Source organism: Antechinus flavipes, chromosome 2, assembly GCF_016432865.1.
Source record: "Antechinus flavipes isolate AdamAnt ecotype Samford, QLD, Australia chromosome 2, AdamAnt_v2, whole genome shotgun sequence".
Lineage (NCBI taxonomy): Eukaryota > Metazoa > Chordata > Mammalia > Dasyuromorphia > Dasyuridae > Antechinus > Antechinus flavipes.
Window position 1 is genome coordinate 113,043,769 of NC_067399.1, and position 25,926 is coordinate 113,069,694.

At 34.0% G+C, this 25,926-nt stretch overlaps 1 protein-coding gene across 1 annotated transcript in view; it reads right to left on the reverse strand.

Annotated features, from left to right (window-relative positions):
- WDPCP (WD repeat containing planar cell polarity effector) overlaps positions 1-25,926 on the reverse strand; it is a 266,206-nt gene that overhangs the window by 214,649 nt on the left and 25,631 nt on the right. Inside the window, exon 6 of the mRNA XM_051975375.1 lies at positions 4,866-4,980. Within this exon, the coding sequence (XP_051831335.1) occupies positions 4,866-4,980 (115 nt within the window). The remainder of the gene's footprint in view (positions 1-4,865; positions 4,981-25,926) is intronic.

Here is a 25,926-nt window from a genome sequence, read left to right on the forward strand (position 1 = left end):
AGCTTTAGTATGACAAAATCATCACCACTGCCACTTTTGTTTGCAGTGTCAACAGAGAGGTCAAGGATTATACACATATGGAAATTGACACTACTATATAAAAGCTTTCCTTTGCACTCAATTGCTGTAAGGAAAAGGAAATTGCAAGCAAATAACCAGCTATCAGAACCAGATGTTGCCATTATTTGATATTTAATAGCAACCTTAGAATTATACAGTTCCTTTGAGAATGAAAATTGTATCTCATTTATTCTCATGGTTTTGTGTGAGATGGATAGGTGATACAAATTGAACAAAATCAGTAGGGCTGTTGGTTAAGTATTGATGTTTTCTTATTTTTTATCTTAATAGTTTCCATGTGATTCAGATATGATTGTGTTTAATTCAAGATAAGGAAAATTTTAGCATTTTTTATCACAATGTATACATTTTACTTTGTGTAAAATAACACATCTTAGAAAATTTAGTAAATGCTTGAACATTTCTCATATGCTGCAAGTGAAATATAAAAATTTCAACATAATGCCTTTATGTGGTTTAAAGAAAATTGCTTTTAAAATAAAAATAAATAAATAAAATTGATTAATACATTTGAATCTAATCTTATATTTATAGACATTTATTTTTGATTGGGAAAATCCAATTTAGAATCTCTCAAAAATGATTAATCATAAATTTGGAAAACAATGATATCTTACAGAGAGCCAAGAATAGAGTTTTTTCACTGGGGGTTGTGTTGACACATTTATAGGCGCATTCACCCACACTTGTTTTATTCATTCATATTTCAGTTAAAAACAAAAAATACTTGAAATGACAAGAACAATAGAGCCCTCTTTTTGGAGGGAACCATTTTGAACATAAAGACTAAACCAAGAGTCTATTAATAAGGTCTTGTAGATATAATAGTATGATATGGTAGAAAGGAGTATGGCAAAGTTAGAAGAGCATTAAACCTGAAGGTCAAATAACTGTGTGCCCCAGATCCTTGTATATTAACCTTATGACTCTGAGAAGCTTGCTTAAGCTCTGAACCTTATTTTGTATGGTATACTAGAAATAGTCCAGTGCTTAGAGATGGGAAATGAGACATTTCTGACACTAAGTAGCTGTGTGACTGTGGGATTGTCCCTTAACGATTTTGGGTCCTGAGTTCTGTATCTGTGAAATAGAGATGGTACTTAGCTTTGGTGTTTGCTGTTAGGACTGGGTGTGATGATATATTAAAGCACCTGTAGAACCTTAAAGCATTAACCTCTAAAATATCATATGGATTCCAAAATTTTAAAGGTTCTAAATTATTAGAGCTTAAAATTACACTAAGAATTTTGGAATACTGTATAGAAGTGTTAGCTGCTAGTGATGATATTGTTGTTGATTTGTTCAGTCATACCCAACTCTTTAGATCCCCCTGGACCATGACACAGCAGGCCCTTCTATCCTCCACTATCTCCCCAAATCTGTCCAAGCTCGTCTTCGTTTCTTTCATGACACTATCTATCCATCTCATCCTCTGCTGCCTTCTTCTTTTGCCTTCAGTCTTCCCCAATATCAGGGTCTTTTCCAATGAATCTCATTTAAGCTTCAACTTCAGTATTTGTCCTTTCAGTGAATAGTCTGAATTAATTTCTTTAGGTATTGGCTGATTTGATCTCCTTGCTATCCAAAGGACTCATTATTCTTACTATCATTATTATAAAATGGAAATGATTACACTATTCTTATTACTAGTCAGCAGATTGTTGCAAGGAAAGCTATTTAGAAATCTAAAAGTATATAACTGAGTTTTTCTTATTAATTCCTGAGAGACTTCCCTATGGTTCTATAGGGCAGATACATCTTTAATTATAAAAGCAATTATTGATAATAATATTTTAAAAATTCATGTCAACAAGGAAGTGCGACTTGGGAGGTAAAGAGTCAGGATCAGAGTTAGAAAGACTTAGGTTGAAGTTCTAACTGACACATACTGGCTCTGTGATCCTGAGCACATAACTTTACCTTTTGGTATCCCGGGCAATTCTCAAAATGAAAATGAGTGCCAATCTACATTGGTAAAGAGAAGTTTATTAACTGGGAATTCCTTATACCAATGAAACCACAGGTATGGTAAAAAAAAATTAGGTCAGATATTTGTTGGGAAGGATCTTTTTTGTTCTCAGCTTTCCCAATTCCAAACATCTATAATTTATCCTATCTAGATCTTTGTGCAGAGTTATGTTCAAGCTGTTTTCCCCTTCCCTGATTTTAGACCATGATTTCCTTAGGACCACAGAGGTTGTACCCTTTTTGGTATCTTCAGAGATTAGTTTAGTTCCTTGACCCCCAGTAGGTGCAATAAAAGCTTCCTACCTGAATGACAGCTAGTGGTTTTCCTTTCTTGGGTTGACTAATAAGAATCAGAAAATAATGAAAAAAAGAGATCGCTTTCCTACAAAGACCAATTCAATGTGTCATACAATGATTAAATCTTGGCACTGAAGGAAATGTCAAAACCTCATATCAACATAAGAATCCCTTTCATGGTATTTCTGCTAATTGAGCACCTCCATTTGAATATTTTTTAAAACGTCAAACAAAATGGATGATGAAGAAAAGGAACCTCAAAAATAAGAGTAGGGTCACGTGAAGTTATAGCTGAATGAGTGAACTCTCCTGAACAGAATACTACTACATATTTTCTTCCTAGGTCATAAGAAATTTAGTTGAAAAACTATATATCAAATGCCTATGTGCTAGAAGCTGGAGATAAAAAATCAAAATCAAACTCAAGGAGTTTACATTCTATTAGGAAATACTAGCACCTTAAGGAGATGAGGAAAAAATTTTTGTAGGCCATGATTATTGGGTGATTGCAGGACTTTGGGGGATTCCACAGTGGGAAGGTAAGGAGGGAAAGTATTCCAGGCATGGATAATAGCTTTGTGCAAAGGCAGGAGATGATTCATTTTGAATGGAGAATGGCAAGCAGGCTAGTTTGCCTGAAATTCAAACAGTATGAGATGAAGAAATATAAACTAAGTCTCAAAAGGCTAGCTGGTCTCAAAATGTAAAGGGTTTCAAATACCAAAATAGAAATTTGTAGTTTATCTTAGAGGCAGGAAGGACAAAGCAAAGACGAGCAAAGAGCAGATATTAGATATTTTCTCACTCTCCCATATTATATGTGGAGAAAGAACATCACATATCTTTGGTATTATCATTGTGCTCTCTTCTTGGTCCTGATATATGAACATGAGCACATAAAATATGGAGAAATGTCTTCAAGAACAAGAGAGATGCTTACTGCATTCTCTGTAAAATCTAGACATAATCATAAGTGTTAAAGTTGTTTCTTATCAAAGGGATCAAAAAGGGATAATCATTTTAAATTTGAAGATCAGACTTTCTATAACTTGTTTATGATGGACATAATTTTAATAGTCACATATACATTTTAAAATTTTAAATTCAGAAGTCTCCATAATAACAGAACTCCTTATTAAATGAATCTGCTTTTTTGGGGGGGTTGGCATTGGTAAGGAGCTGGAGGCGGGGGGTGTGGTCCTCAACTTGTAAATTCATCTGTGTATGGTACCAACACAGATCAGCAATTTTCCTGCAACTCATGATCTCAAGAGTTACTTTTGTGTACGCCAATAAGTCTAATCACATAAATATGTAACAGTGAAAGCCTGATATGAAATATTAATTTATGAAAGATATAAGTACTGTCCTTGTTCCTTCTTTAATTATATAAATTTGCATATATGCAGCTTTCTCATGCCCTGTCATGTTTGGATACCATCATGCCTTAAGATTATAGTAGCAATTGGATTGAACATATAACTAAATACTAAAATTGTTCTGTACCTTTACTCTGCCTTCATAGCACAAAATTTTCAAAACCAAAATTTTAATAAGACAAAAATAAATTCCCAGTTATGCTTTGAAATAAGATGCTGAAAGTTTAACAATGTTCCTTTGAAAATCAACATAACAGAAAAAATAAAAATTTTAGTGGTGTTTATGCATTTTATAATTTCCAGTCATTGGAAAGAAATCACAAGAGAGACAATATGTCCATTAGAAGTGTCAGACGCAACTTGGGCTTCACATGGGCTCACACCTGGGAAATGTTTAACAAAATAAATGAAAATAAAATATAATATAGATAATATTAATATGTAGTTTTCTTCTAAGTCAACATGCACCTACAAAATATGTTTCCATTTGACTTTGACATGAAAGACCTGGGTTTGAGGCCTACCCCTGACAAATATTGTTATGGGACCCTAAATAAATCACATGGCATCTCATCACCCCCAGGAAGCCTTGTATTCACAGAAAAAGTGTCAATATGCATTGGAAGAAGGTGTTTTTTACTGGAAATTCCTTATACCAAATGAAATCAGAAATCTAGTTAAAAAAGAAAGAGATCACAAATATCAGTGATGTTGATAATAGAATATCAACTGATATTAGTATAATTTGATACATATAGCAAATATTTTTTAAAGCCAATCACAAACATTGAAGAAATTCAAGTCAATTCCCAATTTCCATATTTATAGGCATTTTTAGCCTATATATATATATGCAAAATATATATGTACAAATATATATTTCAAAACATTTATGTATTTGAAATAAAATATAAAATACTTCCATGTACATAATTCATGACAATACAAAAATCAACTTTGATATTAAATACTAGTCTAAAACTTGTTCCTGGTCCCAAGGGTGGTAACTATGGCATTACAAGCAATTACTTGTTGTTCTTTACAAATCTCTAGTGGCAATAATTAGTCTACCTGTTGACAGAGAATCTCTCCTGTTCTATTGTTAATGCAGGCAATTGATTTGCACAAGGGTGTAATTACCATCACTGATGGTGTCAGAGATGAGCTTCCCCACCAGGGTTCTGTCAATCACCACTTTATCCAGCTGTGGCCCAGAAAGGCTTAGGGACACCAACACACCTGAACCAAAAAGGAGCTAAATTCAAATAATCAAGAAAAAAAAATCAGTTAGTCATGAGTCTTAAAAATAGTATTTTACATATCATGAAATTACTTCCCTCTAAAAAAAAAAAAAGACAGTGCCACAAAAATTACAGATAAATTCCTTGAGTTTATTCTTTTTAGATGATATAGAATAGTGCAAAAAAATTCACATATTGACTAAGATTATGTGAAGTTAGAATTATTGCAATTTATTTTATCTCTAATGGACTAAATACTTATTTTTAAAGAAATAATTGATTTTATTTCTATTATAGAAAACCCACTAAATTGTTCTAAAAAGTAAAATGTAAATTGATCTGGTATCTGATAATGGGATACTAAAGCACAGATAAACATAACTTTGGTTGAAATATTCACTACTATTATACAAAAGATCTGTAACAATTATTCAGTAAATACTAGAGCTATTTATTTTCCCTTTGGCTATCTCTTATTTTGGATTAAGGATCCAATAATGAAACAGAAATTTGCATTTTTCCCTCTTCAATCCCTAACATATTACTGTGAAAGAGAAAAAAAAAAAAGACATAGTTCATGCAGAAAGACAGCTATTCCTTCGTGTCCCTTAGAAGTCTTCATACAAGTGCTATTTCATTTAATAACTTTACCTATCAAAGATGCAATATAATACACAAATACTACATTAATTTTTAAATGCTGCAACTTTATAAATACCAAATACCTGCCAATTCAGTCTCTCCCAATAACACGGAGATAGGTGACATCAGTGAGTTTATACTGCTTTATTCCTTCTTCAGTAGTGTAACTTGTCTATCTATAGATACACTAAATAGTCCTCTTTTTAAGAGGCTTCACCAGCCAAATAACACTAGTGGTGTTAAAATTCAGTGATAAATTCTGTGGAATGAATTGATCAGCATAATATGAAAAAAAACTGATTGGGGGAGAATTTATTATTTGATAACATTTCCAGATTGGGAAATATAACTATCAAAAATCTTCTTCAGGTAGTTTACTATTTTATTTAACCGTGTTCAAAGTTAACAATGAAAAAAATCTGTGTATAATCTCTAAATGTCTATTAGTACATAAAATTTCAGCACTGGAAGAAAACACTTTGCTTCCAAGGTAACAGTATCAGTGCTGATGAGTCAACATGTAACACATGGTACAGGAAGGAAAAAACCAAACCAATGGTTAGTAAACTAATCATAAAAATACTGGCCAAACCCATAACACAACTAAGATTTTAAACAAAACTGGGAAATCCCCCACCTACCTATCCATCAAGTTCCAGCTAGAGAAGAGAATTCCATGTCAGGACATATTTGAACATGTGCGGCAGACTTTGAAAGAGGGGCACAAGTAAGGCATGGAAAGGCCTTATCTATCCCAGGTTCGTGAATCAGACAACAAATTGGAAGGTCTTTTGTGATCAACTTACTTTCATAATTTTGCTTATAATAAATTCCTTGTCCTTAGTTGCCTGCCACCCCCTCCAAAGTGTAGTCTGACTATTAAGAAGACAAAACTTTAAAGTATTGTTCTATTTCATGTCAATATATGGGGGTGGGAGTGAGGAGAGAGAAATGAACTCTGGGCTTTGGAGAAAAGAACAAATCATACTTGTTGGCTTTGGAAACCAATCATAATAGGTGAGTTTTCCCCAAAGATTTCAAAATACTTCACATAATTATCCTTTGAATATAAGTTGCTTGCAAAGAATAATTTGAACAACCAAATAATTCTAAATACTATAAATATTTAAGTCAACTGTAAAGGACCTTTTAAGGAAGATGCTATACACCTCCAGAGAAAGAATTATTAGAAGTATGCATAGTATGGTTTTATATATATTTGTAAATCTGCATCAAATGATGATCTTCTCTAGTGCGGAGTAGGGAGGAGAGAAGGGGGGAAAATTCAGAACTTAAAATGTAATAAAATAAATGAATAAAGAGAAAAATAAAAATGTAATAAAATAAATGAATAAAGAGAAAAATACATATAAATTTCTTAACTAAAACATCTGCCCCTAAAATATTCAGTGATGTCAAATATCATCACTATCATTTGTGAAAAGTCCATATGAGTCAAGTGATAGTAGCATAAATACAATAAGGTAACAAGTGTACTTCATCTCTAAGTTTTTCTTAAATTATTTTTTGTTTTGTTAGAAGGCAATTGAAGAGAAGAGGATTCAATGTCATCAAATAGCCCAAGCCTCAAAATATACCATTCTGGGAAGCATACTTCAGAGATTTTCTCTAGCAAGGATCTCTCAGTCCTAAGCATTATGGGAAATGAAATCTAATCATGCATACAACTTTTACCCTAAATAAATACTTTTAAAAAAATTGAAGTGAAGTGCACAGAATATATAGACAAACACACAAAGAAGAAAGAAATTCCTCAAGTTTATAATCAATTAAGAGAGATGATATAGGTCATCAAATAATTTTATAAGTTAGAAAAAACAATGAAGTATATATGAGAAATTCAAACAAAAAGGGATCATTATTAGACAGGATTGAAGGCATGGTATTCAGGAAATACTTTGTAGAAGATGGAACCTGAACTTTGTCTTGGAAAAAAAAAAGAAGGAAAAAGTAGTTATTGAGTGTTTAATATATACTAGACACAGTATATAGGGGACACACACTGGGAATACAAATATCCTTCCTCTCAATATATTTCTATTTTCATAGGAAAAGATAAGACATGTAATAGAGTAGTGTTCAGGAAGGAGTGTTTTGGGCAGGAAAATCAGAGGGAAGAAAGATTTGAGTTATAGGGCAAATGATAGACATATCCATTGGAAGAATTGCATTATTGTTCTCCAGAACAATGATGGAAACTGAGGAGTGAAAGAATGGCATGGCATGGAATGATGGCTGGGAATTTTTGTGATAGGCCTCAGACTGGACAAAATAAGGTGAAAGTTGATCAGTCAGAGCCTGGAGGAAAGTGGGGGCTGCATGGAGATACTGCTTAGAAGGTTATTATAATAAAGTAGGACAGCATTAATGAAGAACTGAACTAAGGTGGTGGACAGAATGGAAAGGGAGGAATAAATATCAGATGGCCCTTGAGGTAGAAATGACAAAACTTAACAATTAATTAAATATAAGAAGTGAGAAAGAAGGAAGAGTCAAAGATTATCAAGTCTTAACCTGAGGTCACTTCCACTCAGTATAAAAAGCAGTATTGTTTAGTGGAAAAAAGCATTTCATTTGTACTCAGGGGATTCAAATCCTGCCCCCTCACTTAACTCCCTGTGTGACTGAGTGATTAACAGTCTCTCTGAATCTCAGTTTCTTCACCTATCAGAATGGGATAATATTTGTAAATCTTAATCTGCTATGTAATAATATTAGCAAGAATTATAATTCCCCATATTGTTCTAAGGAAGAGTTCCAGAAATGTATTTTAAAACTAACAAAAACTTGACATAGTAGTGATAAAGAAAAAAAGATATTTACTCATCTTCTGGAGTTTCTTACTCTTACACACAGAACAACTGATAAATTCTTGACTTGTTCATTTCATACTTCAAAAGGTGGAGTGAATAAGGGAATTTTATCTTGGAAATAACTGATCAACAGAGATAAACAAAGGAGAAATGAAAGGAACTTTAGATGAAAATACAGTAACAAATGCAATAAATAAGCAGGATAAGGCCAAGCGTTGTCTGAAGGACCTTGGCTGTTGGGAGAATGGAGTTCCAAGAATTAAGAGAAAGGGAAGGTAGGATCTTTTGGCCTGAAAATTTTATTCAAAACTTGTGGGATATTCTTAAGAACAAAATTTGACCACAGAAAGTATGGTTATTCCCTTGAAGAATAAAAGAGGGTGCTATATAAGGAGAACACTGGATAAACACTGATCAAACTAAATTTTTAAAAAGGAATATAAAGAAAATTAAACAGGGATAGAAAACTGAGGATGAATATGAAAGTATGGCATCGTCTTATAGGAATAACATCAGGAATACTAAAACCTAGGAGATAAAATTTGCCATGAAGAGTAATAACAGCAAAATGATTTTTAAGCTATTTTAGAGGCAAGAAGAAGGAATATATTTTTAGAAACGGATGAGATTACATAATTGATAATCAAAAGTCAATTTCTATTTCTTTTTCTAATTAAAGCTTTTTATTTTCAAAATATATACATGGAGGCAGGTAGGTGGCGCGGTGGATAGAGTGCCAGCCCTGAATTCAGGAGAACCTGAGTTCAAATATGATTTCAGACACTGAATATTTCCCAGCTGTGTAACCCTGGGCAAGTCACTTAATCCCAGCTGCCTCAGAAAAAAACAAACAAACAAACCCTACACACACACACACACACACACACACAGATAATTTTTAACATTCACCTTTACAAAACCTTGTGTTCTAATTTTTTCCCCTCCATTCTCTCCCCTAGATGGCAAGTGATCCAATATATATTAAACATGTGCAATTCTTCTATACATATTTCCACAAATATGCTGCACAAGAAAAATCAGATCAAAAAAGAAAAAATGAGAAAGAAAACAAAATGCAAACAACGGAAAGAATGAAAATACTATGTTATGGTCCACGTTCAGTTCCCACAGTCCTCTCTCTCTGGATCTCTACATCACAAAATCATTGGAACTGGCATTAATCATCTCATTGTTGATGAGAGCCAAGTCCATCAGAATTGATCACCATATAATCTTACTGTTGCTGTGTATATGATCTCCTGGTTCTACTCATTTCACTTAGCATTAGTTCATGTAAGTCTAGGCCTCTCTGAAATCACCCTGCTGATCATTTCTTATAGAACAATAATATTCCATAGCATTCATATATCATAACTTATTCATCCATTCTCCAACTGATGGGCATTCACTCAGTTTCCAGTTTCTTGCCATTACAAAAAGGGCTGCCACAAACATTTTTGCACATATGGGTCCTTTCTCTCAACCATTTCTATTTCTTCTCTGTTTTCTATATTAGGGAACACAATCTTCAGTACTTGAAGGATAAAAGAAAAATAGCTTAGAAGGCCTGGAATTCAAGACTTGTAAAGAGATTTTAAGAGGGCCTAGTTTCTACTCAAAGTTTAAGTTACCAGGCAGGCACAAACACATCCTAGGCTACTGAAAGAACTGATTGATGTGGCTGTTGAGTCACAGTTGGTGATTTTTGAAAAAGAGATTCAACTTTTATATGAAATTATTGTTTTTGGTGTATATATTCTCTCTTCTGTTCATATCCTATTTTTCTGCCCATAACTCATTTAGATAAATTAGGTAGAAGTAGTTTTAATAGCATTAACTTTATACTCATTTTGATCTTTATTCTAAAAAGTTAATGTTCTGACTACACATAGCCACCTGATTTAAGAATGACTCTCATGTCAGTAATAAGTAATTTCCTGTCTATTCAAAAATAATAAATTGCATTGTGATATTATTTCATGTTCATCATGTCCAGTACCTTCTAATTCTTTTTCTCAAGGTAAACATTATTAAGATCCTATAATTAAGGCCCTGTAACATGTCTTATTCCTTATTGCCAATCTATATTTTTTACCTTCTTCACCTAGTTAATATTTATAATGAAATCATCCAATATTAAGGCAATATTGATTTAGCTAGTTCTCAGGGAATTGTTGGTAGAATTTCTTGACCTCTTCATACCCTACAACAGATGATAGTAGACTGTTTGCAATTATTTTCATGGTATTTGTAAATATTTATCAGAAGCATTATAATATTACGGGACTAACGATCTCTGAAATCTTGTTTCTTATTGTCTTTCTATCTACAATAAAGGATAATTACCCACTCCTTTGTTTCCCTCTCTACAACAAACTTGTGAACTCCCCTTCCAGTCAACTATAACTTCCTTCTGCTTTCTGTTTTTGCTTAAAGTGAGAATATTAAGATTGACATGATTTACTTGTGTCAATAGTGTTATGAGCATGCAGTGGTATTTGGATACGGATCTCACACTTAGAATGCCAACAAACTAAAGTTAAAGTTTATGGCCTCCTAAAAATTAAATCTTAGTTCAGTTTTCTGCCACATCACAAAAAAAAAGAGAGAAGAAGAAGACCTCTTGGAATAAAACTAATATTTTATAATGTTCAGTTTTCCACATCTTGCCATAGCTAAAGAATTACCAAATTACTAACTTACTTACTGGTCAATTCTCTCTGTTTATCTAGTCTAATCTATGGGAAAATTACTCAGTCCACTATCTTGCACTCTGGTGGTATAGCCTAGGATTGTCTCCACACCATAATGAGCTAATAGAGTTTTAATTTATTTTGTATATTCATTGTATTTACATGTTTTTTACCTGTTATATAATCCCTCCCAACCTCATTAGAATATGTTATATGAGAACAGTTTTGTTTTTGTATTTCTAGAACTTAGCATATTGCCTTGCATGATGAAGGGACTTGTAATGTTCTCATTCTTGTTTCAGAGTTCTGGCCCATAACACTTATGACCATTGAATTAAATTTAATATGACATATCCAGCATGTTCAGATTGATTGTTAAGCCATGAACCCATATTTGGTTTAATCAACTGAAAATCTAGCAAAACATGTGAACTCTGAGTTTCTCAAAGATCCTTATAGGATGATGGAGCCTAATTTGGAAGTAATTATCTTTTCAGAAATAGTCTGGGCTATATCTGAATGGTCTTAATTATGATAGGTATTATTGGAAAACTGAGCCTCTCCTATCCCTTGTCACCACTGTCGGGGAAGATACCAAATTTGGCCACAGCCCAGCAAATATCTAGAAATAAAAAATGCAAGTATACCACTGGTCTCCTTATTGGGGAGAGAGAGAGAGAGAGAGAGAGAAACAGAGAGAGAGGGAAGGAGGAAAGGACACAGAAAGATTATAGATACACACATAGGCCTGTAAAACATACTATTTCTTAAAAATAAAATATTAAACAAATTGAAGAAGCTCAAAAATGATCTTATATTATATTTCTATTACCAGATCACTTAACAGATTCTCAATTAAATAGACTCAAAGAATAATGCTTCATCTCTATGAGATATACAAATAAAGTTTTGGATAGAGCAAATGACTGCTCCAAGAATGGATTACTTTAGAATGTAAAACGAAAAGAAATATATTGAAGTGCATCCTTAGTTTATAGGAACAAGTGCAGAAAATAGCTGTAGGAGGACTGTTATGTAATCATGTTCACAAGACTAATAGATTTAGATGTGAAAATGACCTTTTAGAAAACTAGTATCATTTCTTGTTTTTACAGATAAAGAAAAACTAATTTTAGAGAGTGAAAGGACTAATGATTTGCCCAGAGTCACAATGATGGTAAGTGGCAGATCTGGGATTGAAACCTAGGTCCTCCAACTCCAAATACTGTGCAAAGTTGTCAGGGCAAAGAATAATTTAAGGAATGATTTTTAATAGATTCTCTATGAATGTGACTATTTAATGATAAAGATATGTAACCAGGCTTTCACCTAAACCAGTAGAGTTTTGCATGCAACTTCTCTGATTATGGGAGATATAACTCCCAATATAATTCCTGATTGGTAGAAAGAATGCTGAAGTGATTCTGTCTCCCCATGTGAAGGACAAGGTTGGTGTTGGAGTGGCTTCCTCAGAAAGAAACATATATGATTCTAGATATTCTTTGGGAGAGAAAGCAAAACTTTAGAAGCTGCAGATATGTAAAGGGAGCTGGCTCCTTAAAATGTCCCTGATTTCCACTCTGCCTTCCTAGGCTTTCCCTTGGATGAGACTGGAGCTATTCTTTTTTACTGAGTTGAGAGCTCACTTTGCTCCCATCTAAAAAGCTCATTGTTGTCTATTTTCTAGTATATTCTAATCTGTGAAACTTCCCCAGTTTCTGCTTGCTTGGATAAACGAGCTTATTTTCTCTGTGACATTTATTATGGTCTTTTGTTCAACTAACATTTGGTGGGAACAAGCCAAATTTGTAAGCACAAGTTAAGGGCTGATGACTAGGGAAATAGCAGTAAGATCAATTAGAAGACTACATGTGAGCAGAGAAAAGGTGAAGTTTGAAATGATAAAACTTGTCAAATTGATTGGATACATAGGGTATGGGGCAGGATGCAGTTAAAGATAACACTAAAATTTTAAACCTGGGTGACTAGAAGTAAGGGGATACTTAGAAGTTCAGAAAAGTGTTGTGTTCAGTAAGGGGGGGATAAGTGCTAAGGGATATGAGTGGGGAAGAATGCAATGCATATGGATCAAAGTCTATTCATGCTCCTATATCCTGTGAAATTGAATCTGTCTCATCTGAAATGAAAAAAAAAAAAAGGGAGAGCCTATTGATTATTCCCTGGGACACAACCCAACACACACACACACCCTTGCTCTGAACATCAGAAGTACCATCTTCAACCACAAGATAATGTGAAAGGCAGGTCTACTGGAAAAGAGTAGGAAATTCCCAATGGCAAATGCGTGACTATTGCTGTGGATGTTTTGGTAGAAATTAAATTGTAACTATCTTTCTGAGTCTACTTGAGCTCAGAAGAAGGCTACCGGGGATAAGATATATGACTAGAGGATAAAGGATGACTGACAATGGAGGAGGATAGGAGTTGGCCCAATATCATACCTTCCCATTAATTAATCACAAACTTTTTAGGAATAGTCCACACCCCCATTTTTAAGACTACTAGCTCTGTTAGGTCATATCAAATAGAAGTAAAGTAACAACATATTTTGTAATTAACCAACAGACTTGGGGTACACAAATCACTCAAGACCAGAACTGCCTTCTTCAACTATCAGAATTCCAGGCTTGAATCAGTTGAAAACCTTAATTTAAAATTTTTTTCCTATACTGCTGTAGCCCTCATTGATGAACTACTGCCAAGATATTCTAGCTCGCTTTTCTACATAATCTGAAAATTAATTATTTACTATTACCATTGTTTCATATATGTTGATCAGTTCTCTTCTTCTATATTTAAAATGTTAGTCTTAAACTTACTATTCTCCCTTTCTCTTCTCACCTGATTAATTCATAACTACTTAAAGTAGTTTTAGAGTACCTGCATTTGAACAAGTAGTTAAGCTTTATGTTAAAGGCAAAAGGGGGCAGCTAGGTGGTGGAATGAATCTCACCTTAGATTTACTTCCTAGTTGTATGACCCTGGGCAAGTCACTTAACCTCAATCACCTCAGCAAAAAATAAATAAAATAAAATAAAGGCATAAATAATAGCTTACATTGTCCATAATTCAATATTTACAAAGCATATTGTCTTAGTTGATTCTTATAACCACCCTGCTTAGGTAACTAGCTAGCTATTTTTCTGATCTTTTAGTCTACAAGAGTACTGACTAGAGTCAGATCCATCCCAAAACAAATAGCATAGTGAGCCTGCCTCTTATTACTTCTGCAATCTAGGGTAAACTATTTAAAATTCTCTGAGACTCAGTTTCTTCATCTGCAAAATGAAGAGGTTGCATAAGATAAACTACAAGGTTCATTCCAGGTCTCAAATCTATGACCTGATGACCCTAAGTCCTTACTGTGTACAAGGCACTGTGTTGGTACGATGGTTACTAAGATAGAAATGATCCACTAAGACAATAGGGGCAACTTGGTAGTGCAGTGTTAGACTTGAATTCAGGAAAATATGAATTCAAACACTGCTTCAGACCCTGACTAGCTATGTCACTCTAGGTAAATCTTTTCAGCCTCTTTTATTATCTGCAAAATGAGGTAATACTTACCTCATAAGGCTGTTGAAAGGATCAAATGTGATAATAATTTTTAGGTACTTTGCAAACATTAGAATATTCTATAAATGCTGGATATAATTTAGTAAAACATGGGCTTTGATTTCAGTGAACTTATATTTTATTATAGGATTTAAACAAGTACAGACAAATACAAGTTATTTTGAGGAAAAAGAGAATTTAGGGAATTAGGAAAGGTTTCCCTTAGAGGATAGGGTGAGAAGTTTCCTAGAATTCAGAAGAAAAGATATAGCTATAGAATTAACATTATTGACAGTTATATATATAGTGCTTGAAGTTTATAAATGATCTTACACACATTATTTCTTTGTTTTTTTGTGAACAATCTTATGAGATAGGTACTATAGATATTTTAATATTATTAATATCATTACTATTGTTATTATCATCGTAATACAAATGAGGAAATGAAAATTCATTGACCCTGAGGATCACATGGAGGAGTATCAAAGGCAGGATGTGATCTCCAATTTTTAACTACAAACCTAATACACTCACTCCACTGCTGTATCATAATTTGATCCAAATGGGCCCTGCCTTTGCCAATAAAGTTCACTTTTCTTTGTCTTATACCCCATGCTTCTTGTCCATATTTTCTCACACATCTCTATAGAAAATCTATCCAATGTGCTGTAATCCTTCCTGAACTCCACAAATAAGAGACTCTATCTTTCTTTCAGGTTCAGGCATTCTTTCTGGCTTTCCCTCTTGCTTGGAGTGCCCATTTCCCTCATCTTTGCCTACTGACTTTCCTGGCTTCTTTTAAGTCCCAATTAAATCTACAAGAAGGCTTTCCCACACTTCTTAAATCTAGTGCTTTCCCTCTGTTACTTAAATCTTATTTATTCTATATATAATTTGTACATATTTGTTTACTTATTGTCTCTCCCATTAGATTGTAAACTCCTTGAGGACAGGGATTATCTTCTGCCTCTTTTTGTATGTCCAGTGTCTTAGCATAGTGCCTGGCATGTATTGAATGCTTAAAAGTTTATTGATTGATAGAATGGCTGGCCGACTCTTCTTTTAGCATCTTTAGAGACCAGTGTAGCACTTGGCTCTCCCATTTGTCTTCTCTTTTTCTTGATTCATGACTAGTCCTTTTTTTCAATCACACTTATCTTCCATCAAATCACTGGATCATAGATTGAGAGTTTGAAAAAACCTTAAGAGGACTTTGAGTCAACTGTTCCGTATTACAGATGATTAAACTGAGGCTTAGGGAGATTAAATCCTTTATGCCACATTTTTCAAGTGATCTATTTCTATCTGGCATGTTTTTTCCTATGACCCTCTAAGATTATTTGTCATTTTTAGACTTCTGAGATCTTGGTACTTCATAATTTATAGTCACATAATTTCACCAGGGGAGTAGTGATTCAAAAGAGACAGGCTTTTTACAGTAGTCGGGGGACTGGGATCTTTCAAAGCATTATACAATAACAGTAGCTAGCATTTATATGTTATTTTAAGATTTATGTAATGCTTTGCATATGTTAACTCATTTGATTCTCACAACAATTTTTTGGGAGAGATCCTATGTCTCTCTGGGAGACTTGTCCATCTAGTAAGTGTCTAAAGCAGGGTTTGAACTCCAGTCTTCTAGACAGCAAGACCCATGTTTTATCCAATGCACCACCTGGCTGCCTATTATTCCTCATTAAAACAGCTCAATAAGAGCTTGTTAATAATTATGATATTTGAATAGATATACAATCTAGATCAAGATTTCAACTAATACTGACAGAGATTCAATTAAGCACCTTTCTACTCTTCTCAATTGCTGCCCATCTAATTCTAGTTTTCCTAAGCATGACTAAATCCAACAGCCTAAATCTTTCTTGAATTGCCTAGGGTCTTGGCAGGTCTTCTTCATGGCTCAGGGACCGTGAACCCTCTTGGCCAGCTATCAAAGTCCTCTTTTTCTTTGGTTTTAGCCTTCCTTACCTAATCTTTTATCTAGTGGAAGACTACTTGCTATTTTCAATTCCCTTCTCCCTCTGTATTTTCTTTCTTCCAGTGATTCCTCAAATGATTTACATTTTAAAATCCTGGGATAGTCTTTTCCTACTTAGTGGTTTCCTTTTCAATTTTGGAAAATTTTGGCAATTTTCTTTCTGAAGGTAAAGTCTTCCAGTTCTCTTGTCCCTCAGCTTCTTTCTGTCCATAATTCTAATAAGATAAACTACTTATATCTTACTAAATTATGCCATAATAGTAGGCCTAAAGCATTTATGCAACTTCCTCAAGGACCAAACTTACTGCTAAGGCACTGTTCATTTTCTGGCTAACCCTGCTCATTAAGAATTGAATATTGAAAGTTATTCAGTAAATCACAGTCATCTTCTGTGTTATATTACCTTCAGGCTGGTAGTAACACTACATTATAATTTGATAAATGTGCAGAATTTTAAGGAGGAAATGATTTATGAAAATAATGGTGATTTTGGAACAAAACCAGGCTAGTTGTCTTAGATCTGACAAAATAGAGTTCTAGACATTTCTCGATGTCTTAAAATTAATTACATTTGCAATCTACAAGATGTTAGCCGATAGAGCAAAGCTCTCAATGATATTTTGAATTCCCAAATCACGTTCAGCGCTAGGATTTTGGTTTGGGATTAGTTTACTTTCAACCTTGGCAGAAACTTTTTAATGTCAATCTTGTAAGTACAAAAAAATAAATTAAAGATATACAATAACTTTAAAAGTTCTCATTAGATAGAGTATTGGATTTGAAGCTAGGAGGTCCTAAGTTCAAATCTTACCTCAGATACTTACTAGGTAACCCTGGGAAAGTCACATAACCTCTCAAAGAAGTTGGACACAGTGGCCTCTGATATCCCTTCTAACCCTAAATCTATAGTCCTACAATAAACATCCTCATCATTTATTTCATGGTTTATTTTAAAGAGGCATTGGGTCAATAAATGGGTTCCTAAGAGAACTCATTATTTAAAGAACACAAGTAAAGAAATATTTTCTAAATCAATAAACCAATTAATGAAAAATATTTATTTTGCATCTATGATTTGCAAGGCATTATGATGCCTACCCTGGAAAATATGGACAAGTATGAGATATGACATGACAGTCACTGCCCTCAAAGAGCTAACAATAAAGTACATATTTATTTTCATGTTGTCTTCCCCAGTAGATTGTGAGCTTCTGGAGAACAGTTTTTCACCAGATGCTTAGCAAACCTTTGGCACATAGTAGATGCTTAATGTTTACAACTTGATTATACCCATTAAAAGGCAATTAACATTAAAAGGCAAGAAAAACTAAGTGACTATAAATCATTTAATTAATATAAGCCGTTATGACATAATGGATAGAGACCCAGTGTCAAAAAGTGGAAGCACTTTGTTTCAACTCTTGGGCTAGTAATTTAATCTTCTTGTGCTCCTGGCAACATTTTAAGGTGTAATACAGATCATGGTGGCTATTACCTACTTGCCCCTGGGTCATGATCCCTCTGTTTTCAAGAAATTCAGTACTTGGCTAGCTATCTTCTTCTCCTTTCCAACTCCTGCCTTTATATGTTAGGAGATTCTGGCATTCATTTCTCTAGCATTGATGACTAACACTCTAAACTCCCAGTTTTTTCAGTCTTGTCAAATTTCAAAACTTACTCCTAGTTGACTGGGAAGATAGCATTACCCTTGACAATAAAAGAAAAGTTGAGAAGATAGAATTATTTTGCGGAAAAAATAATTTCAGATTTGAATCGTTGAGTTTTAGATGTTAATTATGAAGTGAGAGATGTGAGTCTGGATTTCAGGAGGAAGGTTACAGAAAAAAAACAAAAAACAAGCTGTCTTTTATTTGACTCTCCATGTTTCTCCAGGCTAGTTAAGAAATCATTCCTAGCTTTTATTGTTCTGTAAGAAATGATCAGCAGGATGAATACAGAGAAGCTTGGAGAGATTTACATGAACTGATGCTAAGTGAAATGAGTAGAACCAGGAGATTATTATATACTTCAACACAATACTATATGAAGATCAATTCTGATGGAAGTGGATATCTTCAGCAATGAGAGGATCCAATTCAGTTCCAACTGATCAGTGATGAACAGAACCAGCTATACCTAGAGAAAGAACACTGGGAAATGAGTGTGGGCTGCTTACATTTTTGTTTTTCTTCCCAGGTTATTTTTACCTTTCTAAATCCAATTTTTCTTATTCAATAAGAGCACTGTATAAATATGTACACATATATTGTATTTAAGATATACTTTAACATGTATAACATGTATGAGACTACCTGCCATCTAGGGGAGAGGGTGGAGTCAAGGAAGGGAAAAGTTGGAGCAGAAGTGATTGCAAGGGTAAATGTTGAAAGATTACCCATGCATATATTCTGTCAATAAAAAGCAATAATAAAAAAGAAAAAATACCTAGCTCTTTGACACATACCTGAAAAAAAAAAAAGAAATCATTCCTAGCTTTCTTTGCCAGCCTCAGCTCATTTTAACTTTCACACTACAACATCATTCATAGGACCCTACCATACATACTGTGGCATCCTTTGTACATTACTTAATCTTACTTACATTTTCTGTGTAACTTCTAAAAACCTAAAGATTCATTAACCAATTCCCTGTACTTCCATGTAATTCTTTTTCAGCAGCTTCCATTTCCTTCCCATCAGATTTGTTTATCTTTGTGTCTTCTGAATTTTACTGTTGAATGCTTCCTATTCTTAATGAATTAAATTCTCTTGTAGAATTTAAGATTGATTAATCTCTCTCTGAATGTTTTGGAATTTGGTCTTCTAAAATCTATGATTGTCATTTTGTCAATTTTTGGAGAAATGCTGTTAGCTGCTTGTGAAGTATTTCTAACCCTAAAGGTACAATCATATAATCTTAGACTTGGAACTCAAAAGGACCTTTAAAATTGTCACTCTCCTCACTTCATTGATCACTCTATCCCTTTCCTTTGCCGTAACAATTCCTTTCTCTTTATTAGCTCTTTCTCAAGTTCTCATCCGCCTCTCAACCTTTCATTCCTTTAACAAGAGCTCTTTTCAAGTTTTCCATAAACTTCATTCCTGAGCTTTGCAATTCTAAAATTCTCCAGATCTCACAAATTCTTTTCTTTCCTACCTTTATTTCCATTCTTTCTTCTTTATTCCACTAACCTTTTTTAAATTTGACCCAGAAATTAAAACTTGAATGATTAGGTGAAGAGTCGAAAAATAATGATAGTGGTGATGGGAATGAGGGTGATGATGATGATGATAGTTGACATTTATTTATATGGTGCTTCAAGGTTTGCAAAGCATTTTAAATAAATTATCTCATTTGAGTCTCACAACAGCCCTGTCATAGCATGAGAATATGGGTATTATTAACTTAATGTTGTAAATGATGATATGAAGGTAAGTTTGGTGACTGGGAAACAGATGATTTAAATGGAATACCAATATTCCTAGATTGGAACCAATGGCTCACAGACAGAATCAAAAAAGCAGAATAATTACTCCAAGTGTACCAAGCATGAATAGTTACTACACTTTGTTGAAAGCCTTTTCTTTTTCTGTTAACATAACAAACATAATTCTGTATTTAATATCATTGAAATAGCGTCTTGCTATTGTGAAGCCTTATCTTCTCTCTTTAGTATAAATCCAACTTGTTGACAGTGAATCTTTATGGATATGTTGTTATATTGTATAATATAACAACTTTTTTTTATAGGGGAATATAAATGTGAAGAATTGCATATATCATCAGATTTTTAAATCAAAATGAGGGACCCATGTGAACAAAGAGAGTTCTAATGACTGTTTTTGTAGTGGCAAAAAAGGGAAACTAAGAGGATGCTCATCAGTTGGGGAATGATTAACTAAATTATGGCATAAAATACAATGGAATACTATTATAAAATAAGAAATAATGAAAAAAGACTTTCAAAAAAACCTGGGAACTCTTAAATGAACTAAAGTAAGGTGAGGTAAGTGGTACCAGAACAATTTATACAACAATATAAACAATTTTGAAAGACAAAATTGAAAGATCAATAAAGTGATCAAGTATAATTCTAAAATACAGTGATGAAGCATGTTGTCCAATTTCTGAAAGAGAGGTAATGAATTCAAAATACAGAACAAGATGCATTTTTGGATACAGTCAATGAAGGAATTCCTTTTGCTTGACTAAGATTTGTTACAAGAAGTTTAAAAAATGTTTTGTTTCTAAGTTGCAAGGGGAATGAGAGAGAGAGAGACAGACAGACAGACAGACAAAGACAGAGAGAGAAACAGAGAGGGGAAGAAGGAAGGAGGAAGGGAGAAAAGGAGGAAGAGAGGGAGGGAGAGAAAAAAAGGAGGGAGAAAGGGAGGGAGGGAGAGAAGATTAAATACTTGATTTAAAATGAAATTAACTTTTTAAAGAATTGCTATTTCTGTATTTTTACAAGATTTTCTTTCTAGGTAAGGTATGTATCAGAGTGAAGGTGACATAAAACCAAAATATAGCAATAAAAATAATTATCAATACAAAACAAGTGCACTCAGGCCCTTCAAGTAAATAGGAATGAAGAAAGCACCTAGGTTTACAACCTCAGAGTCATTCTTGAGTCTTCACTCCATCTCATATCATAAGCTTAATCAATTTCCAAGGCTTATTAATTCTATCTTCCTAACAATTCTTATCATCACATTTGAATAATCTTTAAATGAATGAATTTTGTTAAAAATGGCATTTGTTCAGCCAAACATTGCAAAAATAGCAGTATATATTCTCTCTGCTTCTATATACCCCAAATTTACTCACTCTTCAATCCCTTACAATATTCCTTTAACCATACTATTTAATTGAAACTGCTTTCTCTAAGGTTATCAATATTTCAATGTATTCTTCTCAGTTCTCATACTCCCAGGTTTTATTGCATCCTTTATACTGTTTGCCAACTCTTCGCCTCCTGAATATCTTTCTTCCCTTGGCTTCTATGGCATTGCTCTTTTTAAACTTCTTACTCATCTAATTATTACTTTTTAGTGTCTTTTTTGGTTCATCATCCTTCTTCTTATTCTAAGAGTATGGGTTTGGTCAGTCATCAAATCTCATAACATTGTGTCTACTTTTCTCTTTTAATCTGCCTTCATGGGTTCAATTATTACGTCTATGCTGATGGCTCTCAAAACGGTAGAATTCATCCTGCTCTTCCCAGTGGTTTCCAGTTCTAGCTTTCTAATTGCTTTCTGGACCTCCCTACTTGAGTGTTCTACTAGTATCTTAAACTCAACATATCCAAAATTAAACTTATTGAACCCCAAATTCCTCTTCTCTCTTTTGTTTATCATGTCTAGTCATGAACTAGTCATTATTAGGCTCAGGTTCAAAACTTCAGGTTTATCACTGAGATGCCTCTTCCACCCCACCTCTATATACATACGTACATATAAATGTATGTACGAATGTATATATATATATATATATATATATATATATATATATAGAGAGAGAGAGAGAGAGAGAGAGAGAGAGAGAGAGAGGGGGGGGGGGGGTGTCAAGACCTGGCCATAACATAGAGGACTAGAATAGAAGTGCATATTTGGAACAGACCTTAGAGATCATCCCATCCAACAGAAACACTTAAATGATATTTTTTACTATGTTCATTCGACATTTACTTGAAAATCTTTAGTAATGGAGAACTCACTAAATCTCAAGCTAACCTATATCTCTTGGATCCAAGCTTTCCTCTCCATTCACACTGCCATTTAACGAGATTATTTTAATGGCCTACTAAATGATTCCAGTCTACTCTCCAATTCATTTTTAACATAGCTGCCAAGTTAATATAATTCACAGGTCTGACCATATCAATCCCCAAATGATTAGGAGAATATTATCTATGTTTTGCTTTATTTTTATTTATTTTGTTAATATCTCTCAATTATATATTTTTAAAATTTGCATAGTATTTTATTTTTCCAATTACATGTAAAAATATTTTCAATATTCATTTTGGTAATATTTTGAGGTTTAGTTTTTTTTTTCTCCTTCCTTTCCTTCCCTTCCCCCTCCTCAATATGGCAAGCAAACTGATAAAGGTGATACATGTATAATAATTTAAAATATTTTTCCACATACCAATTATATTCTAATCTGATTCCAGCAGTACTGAAAATATGATAGGCCACATACATGTTTGATACCTCTGACCTAATCTGTGATTCATTCATTCACTCCATCTCAATCCCACATAGACATGTATAGGAACACCCTAAGGTGTTCATCATCATCTACAAGGATTCTTCCTCTTTATTCAAAAAAATCACATTCCTCTCCATCAGGGGGAGGGGACATCTGGCCTGTGGCTTTTAGTCTGGCTTTGTCAAGGCAACCACAGGCCATGATGAGCTAAAAGCTAGGTACAACACCTTCCCACTGCTTCAATTATTAAGTTTATAATTTTGCATGGCCCACAAATGGTGTTATAAATATCCAAATGGCCCTTGGCAGAAAAAAGCTTCCCCACCCCTGCTCTAGATGATCAAAACTTGCCATCATTTCATCACTCTTTATACCTCACCCCTCCTAAAACCATTTTTCAACATCGTCATGACTTCCAATCCCTCTACTGCTTAGTACATTCTCAGGCCTGTCGCTACTCATCCCTTGCCACATGCCAGTTGTGGATTATTCCTATAATCCAAGTCCTCCATTCCTACTCACATGGTGTTGAATAGAGTAGGAAAAAGTTGTAGGACACCAGGCAAGTAAGTTAATATCCCTCAACCTCAGTTTCCCCATCCAGAAAATGAGAGAAGGTTGGACTTTGATGGCCTCAAAGATCCCTTCAATCTTGCAAACTCACACAATTCACTATAAATTTATGTTACACTATAAATCAGATTCACTATAAATTTGTTACAAACCTTCAACTGGACCTTCATGGCAAGGAGTCTTTTTATTTCCCCTTATATGATACCTATCTTACTCCCCACAGAAGCAGTTCTAAACTTTTACTTCTCTCCTCAAACTTCCTATGGTGTTCCACTTCCTCACCCTTTTTTTGTGAATCTTGTTTCTTAGTTTGTGGTGAAAACAGAGGTTCTTCATCATGAATTCCTTTACATGATCATCATCATCTTTCCTTTACTTTAGTCTTTAAAGCTGTGTTGGTTCTTCATATAACTAAGGCCTTATTACTAGATCAATCTTCAATGTTTTTTTTTTTTTACTGATCTCTTCCCTACTTTCCTTAAAAAGAAACCTTCACTAAACAAGGAATGTTCTGGTAAATGTTTAACCAGTTCTTCAGGGAAAGAATGCACACATGACGTACTCATAATTAATTGCTAATTATTAGTAATAGTAAATATTAATTACTAGCCCTTTAGTAATTTGCTGGTTTACAAGGTGCGAATGTTTACACTGAAAAATCTAAAATTTAGCTATCCCTGTTTCAGCTAGCTCCAAAACACCTATCATCCTATCAAACTATCATATTGTACCTCTCTTCTCTTTTTAACTCCTAGAAAAAGCTATTTACATTCATTCATTCTCTTTCCTTTCTTCTCACTCCTCAGTCTTTTGCAATATAACTATATAACTACTAGCCTCACTGAAACTACTATTGCTAGTTATAAATGTTCTCTTAACTGTCAAATCTGACAATGTTTTCTCAGTTCTCATCCCAATGGATCTTTCTGCTACCTTACCTTTGACACTATTGACAATCCTCTTGCAGGTATTCTCTTTTCTACAGATTTCCAGGATACTATTTTCTTTTGATTCTTCTCCCTTCTAACTGCTCCTTAGCTTTTTATGCAGGCTCATTATTTACTCGCATCCTTTAACTACGGGTACACCTCAAAGATTCTGAATTTGGTCCTCTCTTCTTCTCTCTCCTAGTGACCTCATCAGGTCTACTAGACTCAATTATTTTCTCTGTGCAAATGATTCTCATATAGATCTTGATTCAGTCCTGCCTGGTCTCTCTCTAAGCTTTTGTTCCACATCACCAAATGCCCGTTAGACATTTCAAAATGTAGGTCCAGAAGACAACCCAAATTCAAAAAGCTCATGGCAGAACTTATCTTTCCCTGAAAACAAATCTTCCTTACAAAATTGTCTATTTGTATCAAAGGGACCATTATTTTTCTAGTCTCTGAGGCCTCTAATTTCAATGTCATATTTAAATTCCCTCTCTTCTTTACCCTATATATTCAATTAGTTACCAAATATTTTTACATTTCTACCTCCACACCATCCCTTTCTTTTGACCTCTTCTCCCATATTTAGCCATCATTTTGATTCAGATTTATATCATATCTTCCTGAGATTATTCAACAGCCTTCTAATTCACTTTCAGGTCTCAAGATTCATCTTTGTATAATCAAAAAAAATTAATATAATCCACAGATAGAGGCAGCCAGGGCCATAGTAAAGGGAGTGCTGGATCTGGAGTTGGGAAGGCCAGGCAAAAAAGTAAGCCAATTAACTTTTATTAAACTCCAACAAAGTGTCAGGCACTATGCTAAGTTCTGGAAATACAAAAAAAAAAAAAAAAAAAGCAAGAAACAGCTTCTGCGCTCAAAGAACCCACAATATGCTGTGGGCCTGAAATCCAGCTTGAGATATCTGTTAGCTGTATGATGCTCAGCAAGTCATTTCAGTATCCTTATCTGTAAAAGGGAGACAATTATGGCACCTACTTTCCAGGGTTGTTGTGAGGATAAAATAATATTTATAAAGTACTTTGCAAACTTTAAAAACACTATATAAATGCTAGTGTGATGTTGATGATGATAAAGAAAAGCATAGTGTTCAGGATGAGAGAATGATTCTGCACCTCTGTGTTCAGATCAGATAGCAATTGGAATCTTGTGTTTAGTTCTGGTAGCCTACAGAGAAAGCCAAAGGATGATGACTCTAGAGTCATGAAACCATTCCATGTTAAGATCAGTTAAAAGAACTAGGTTTATTTAGACCAGAGAAGAGAAGGATTATGGGAAAACTGATAGCTGTCTTTAAATATTTGAAGGGCTATCCTGTGGAAGAGGGATTAGCTTTGTCTTACTTGGCCTCAAAGGCTCACTAGGAACAATGGGTAGAAGGCAAATTTGTGCTTGATTTAAAGGCAAACTCACTAACAATTTGAACCATTCAAAAGGGGAATGTGATGCCTTGAGAGATAGTGTGTAATTAACTCCT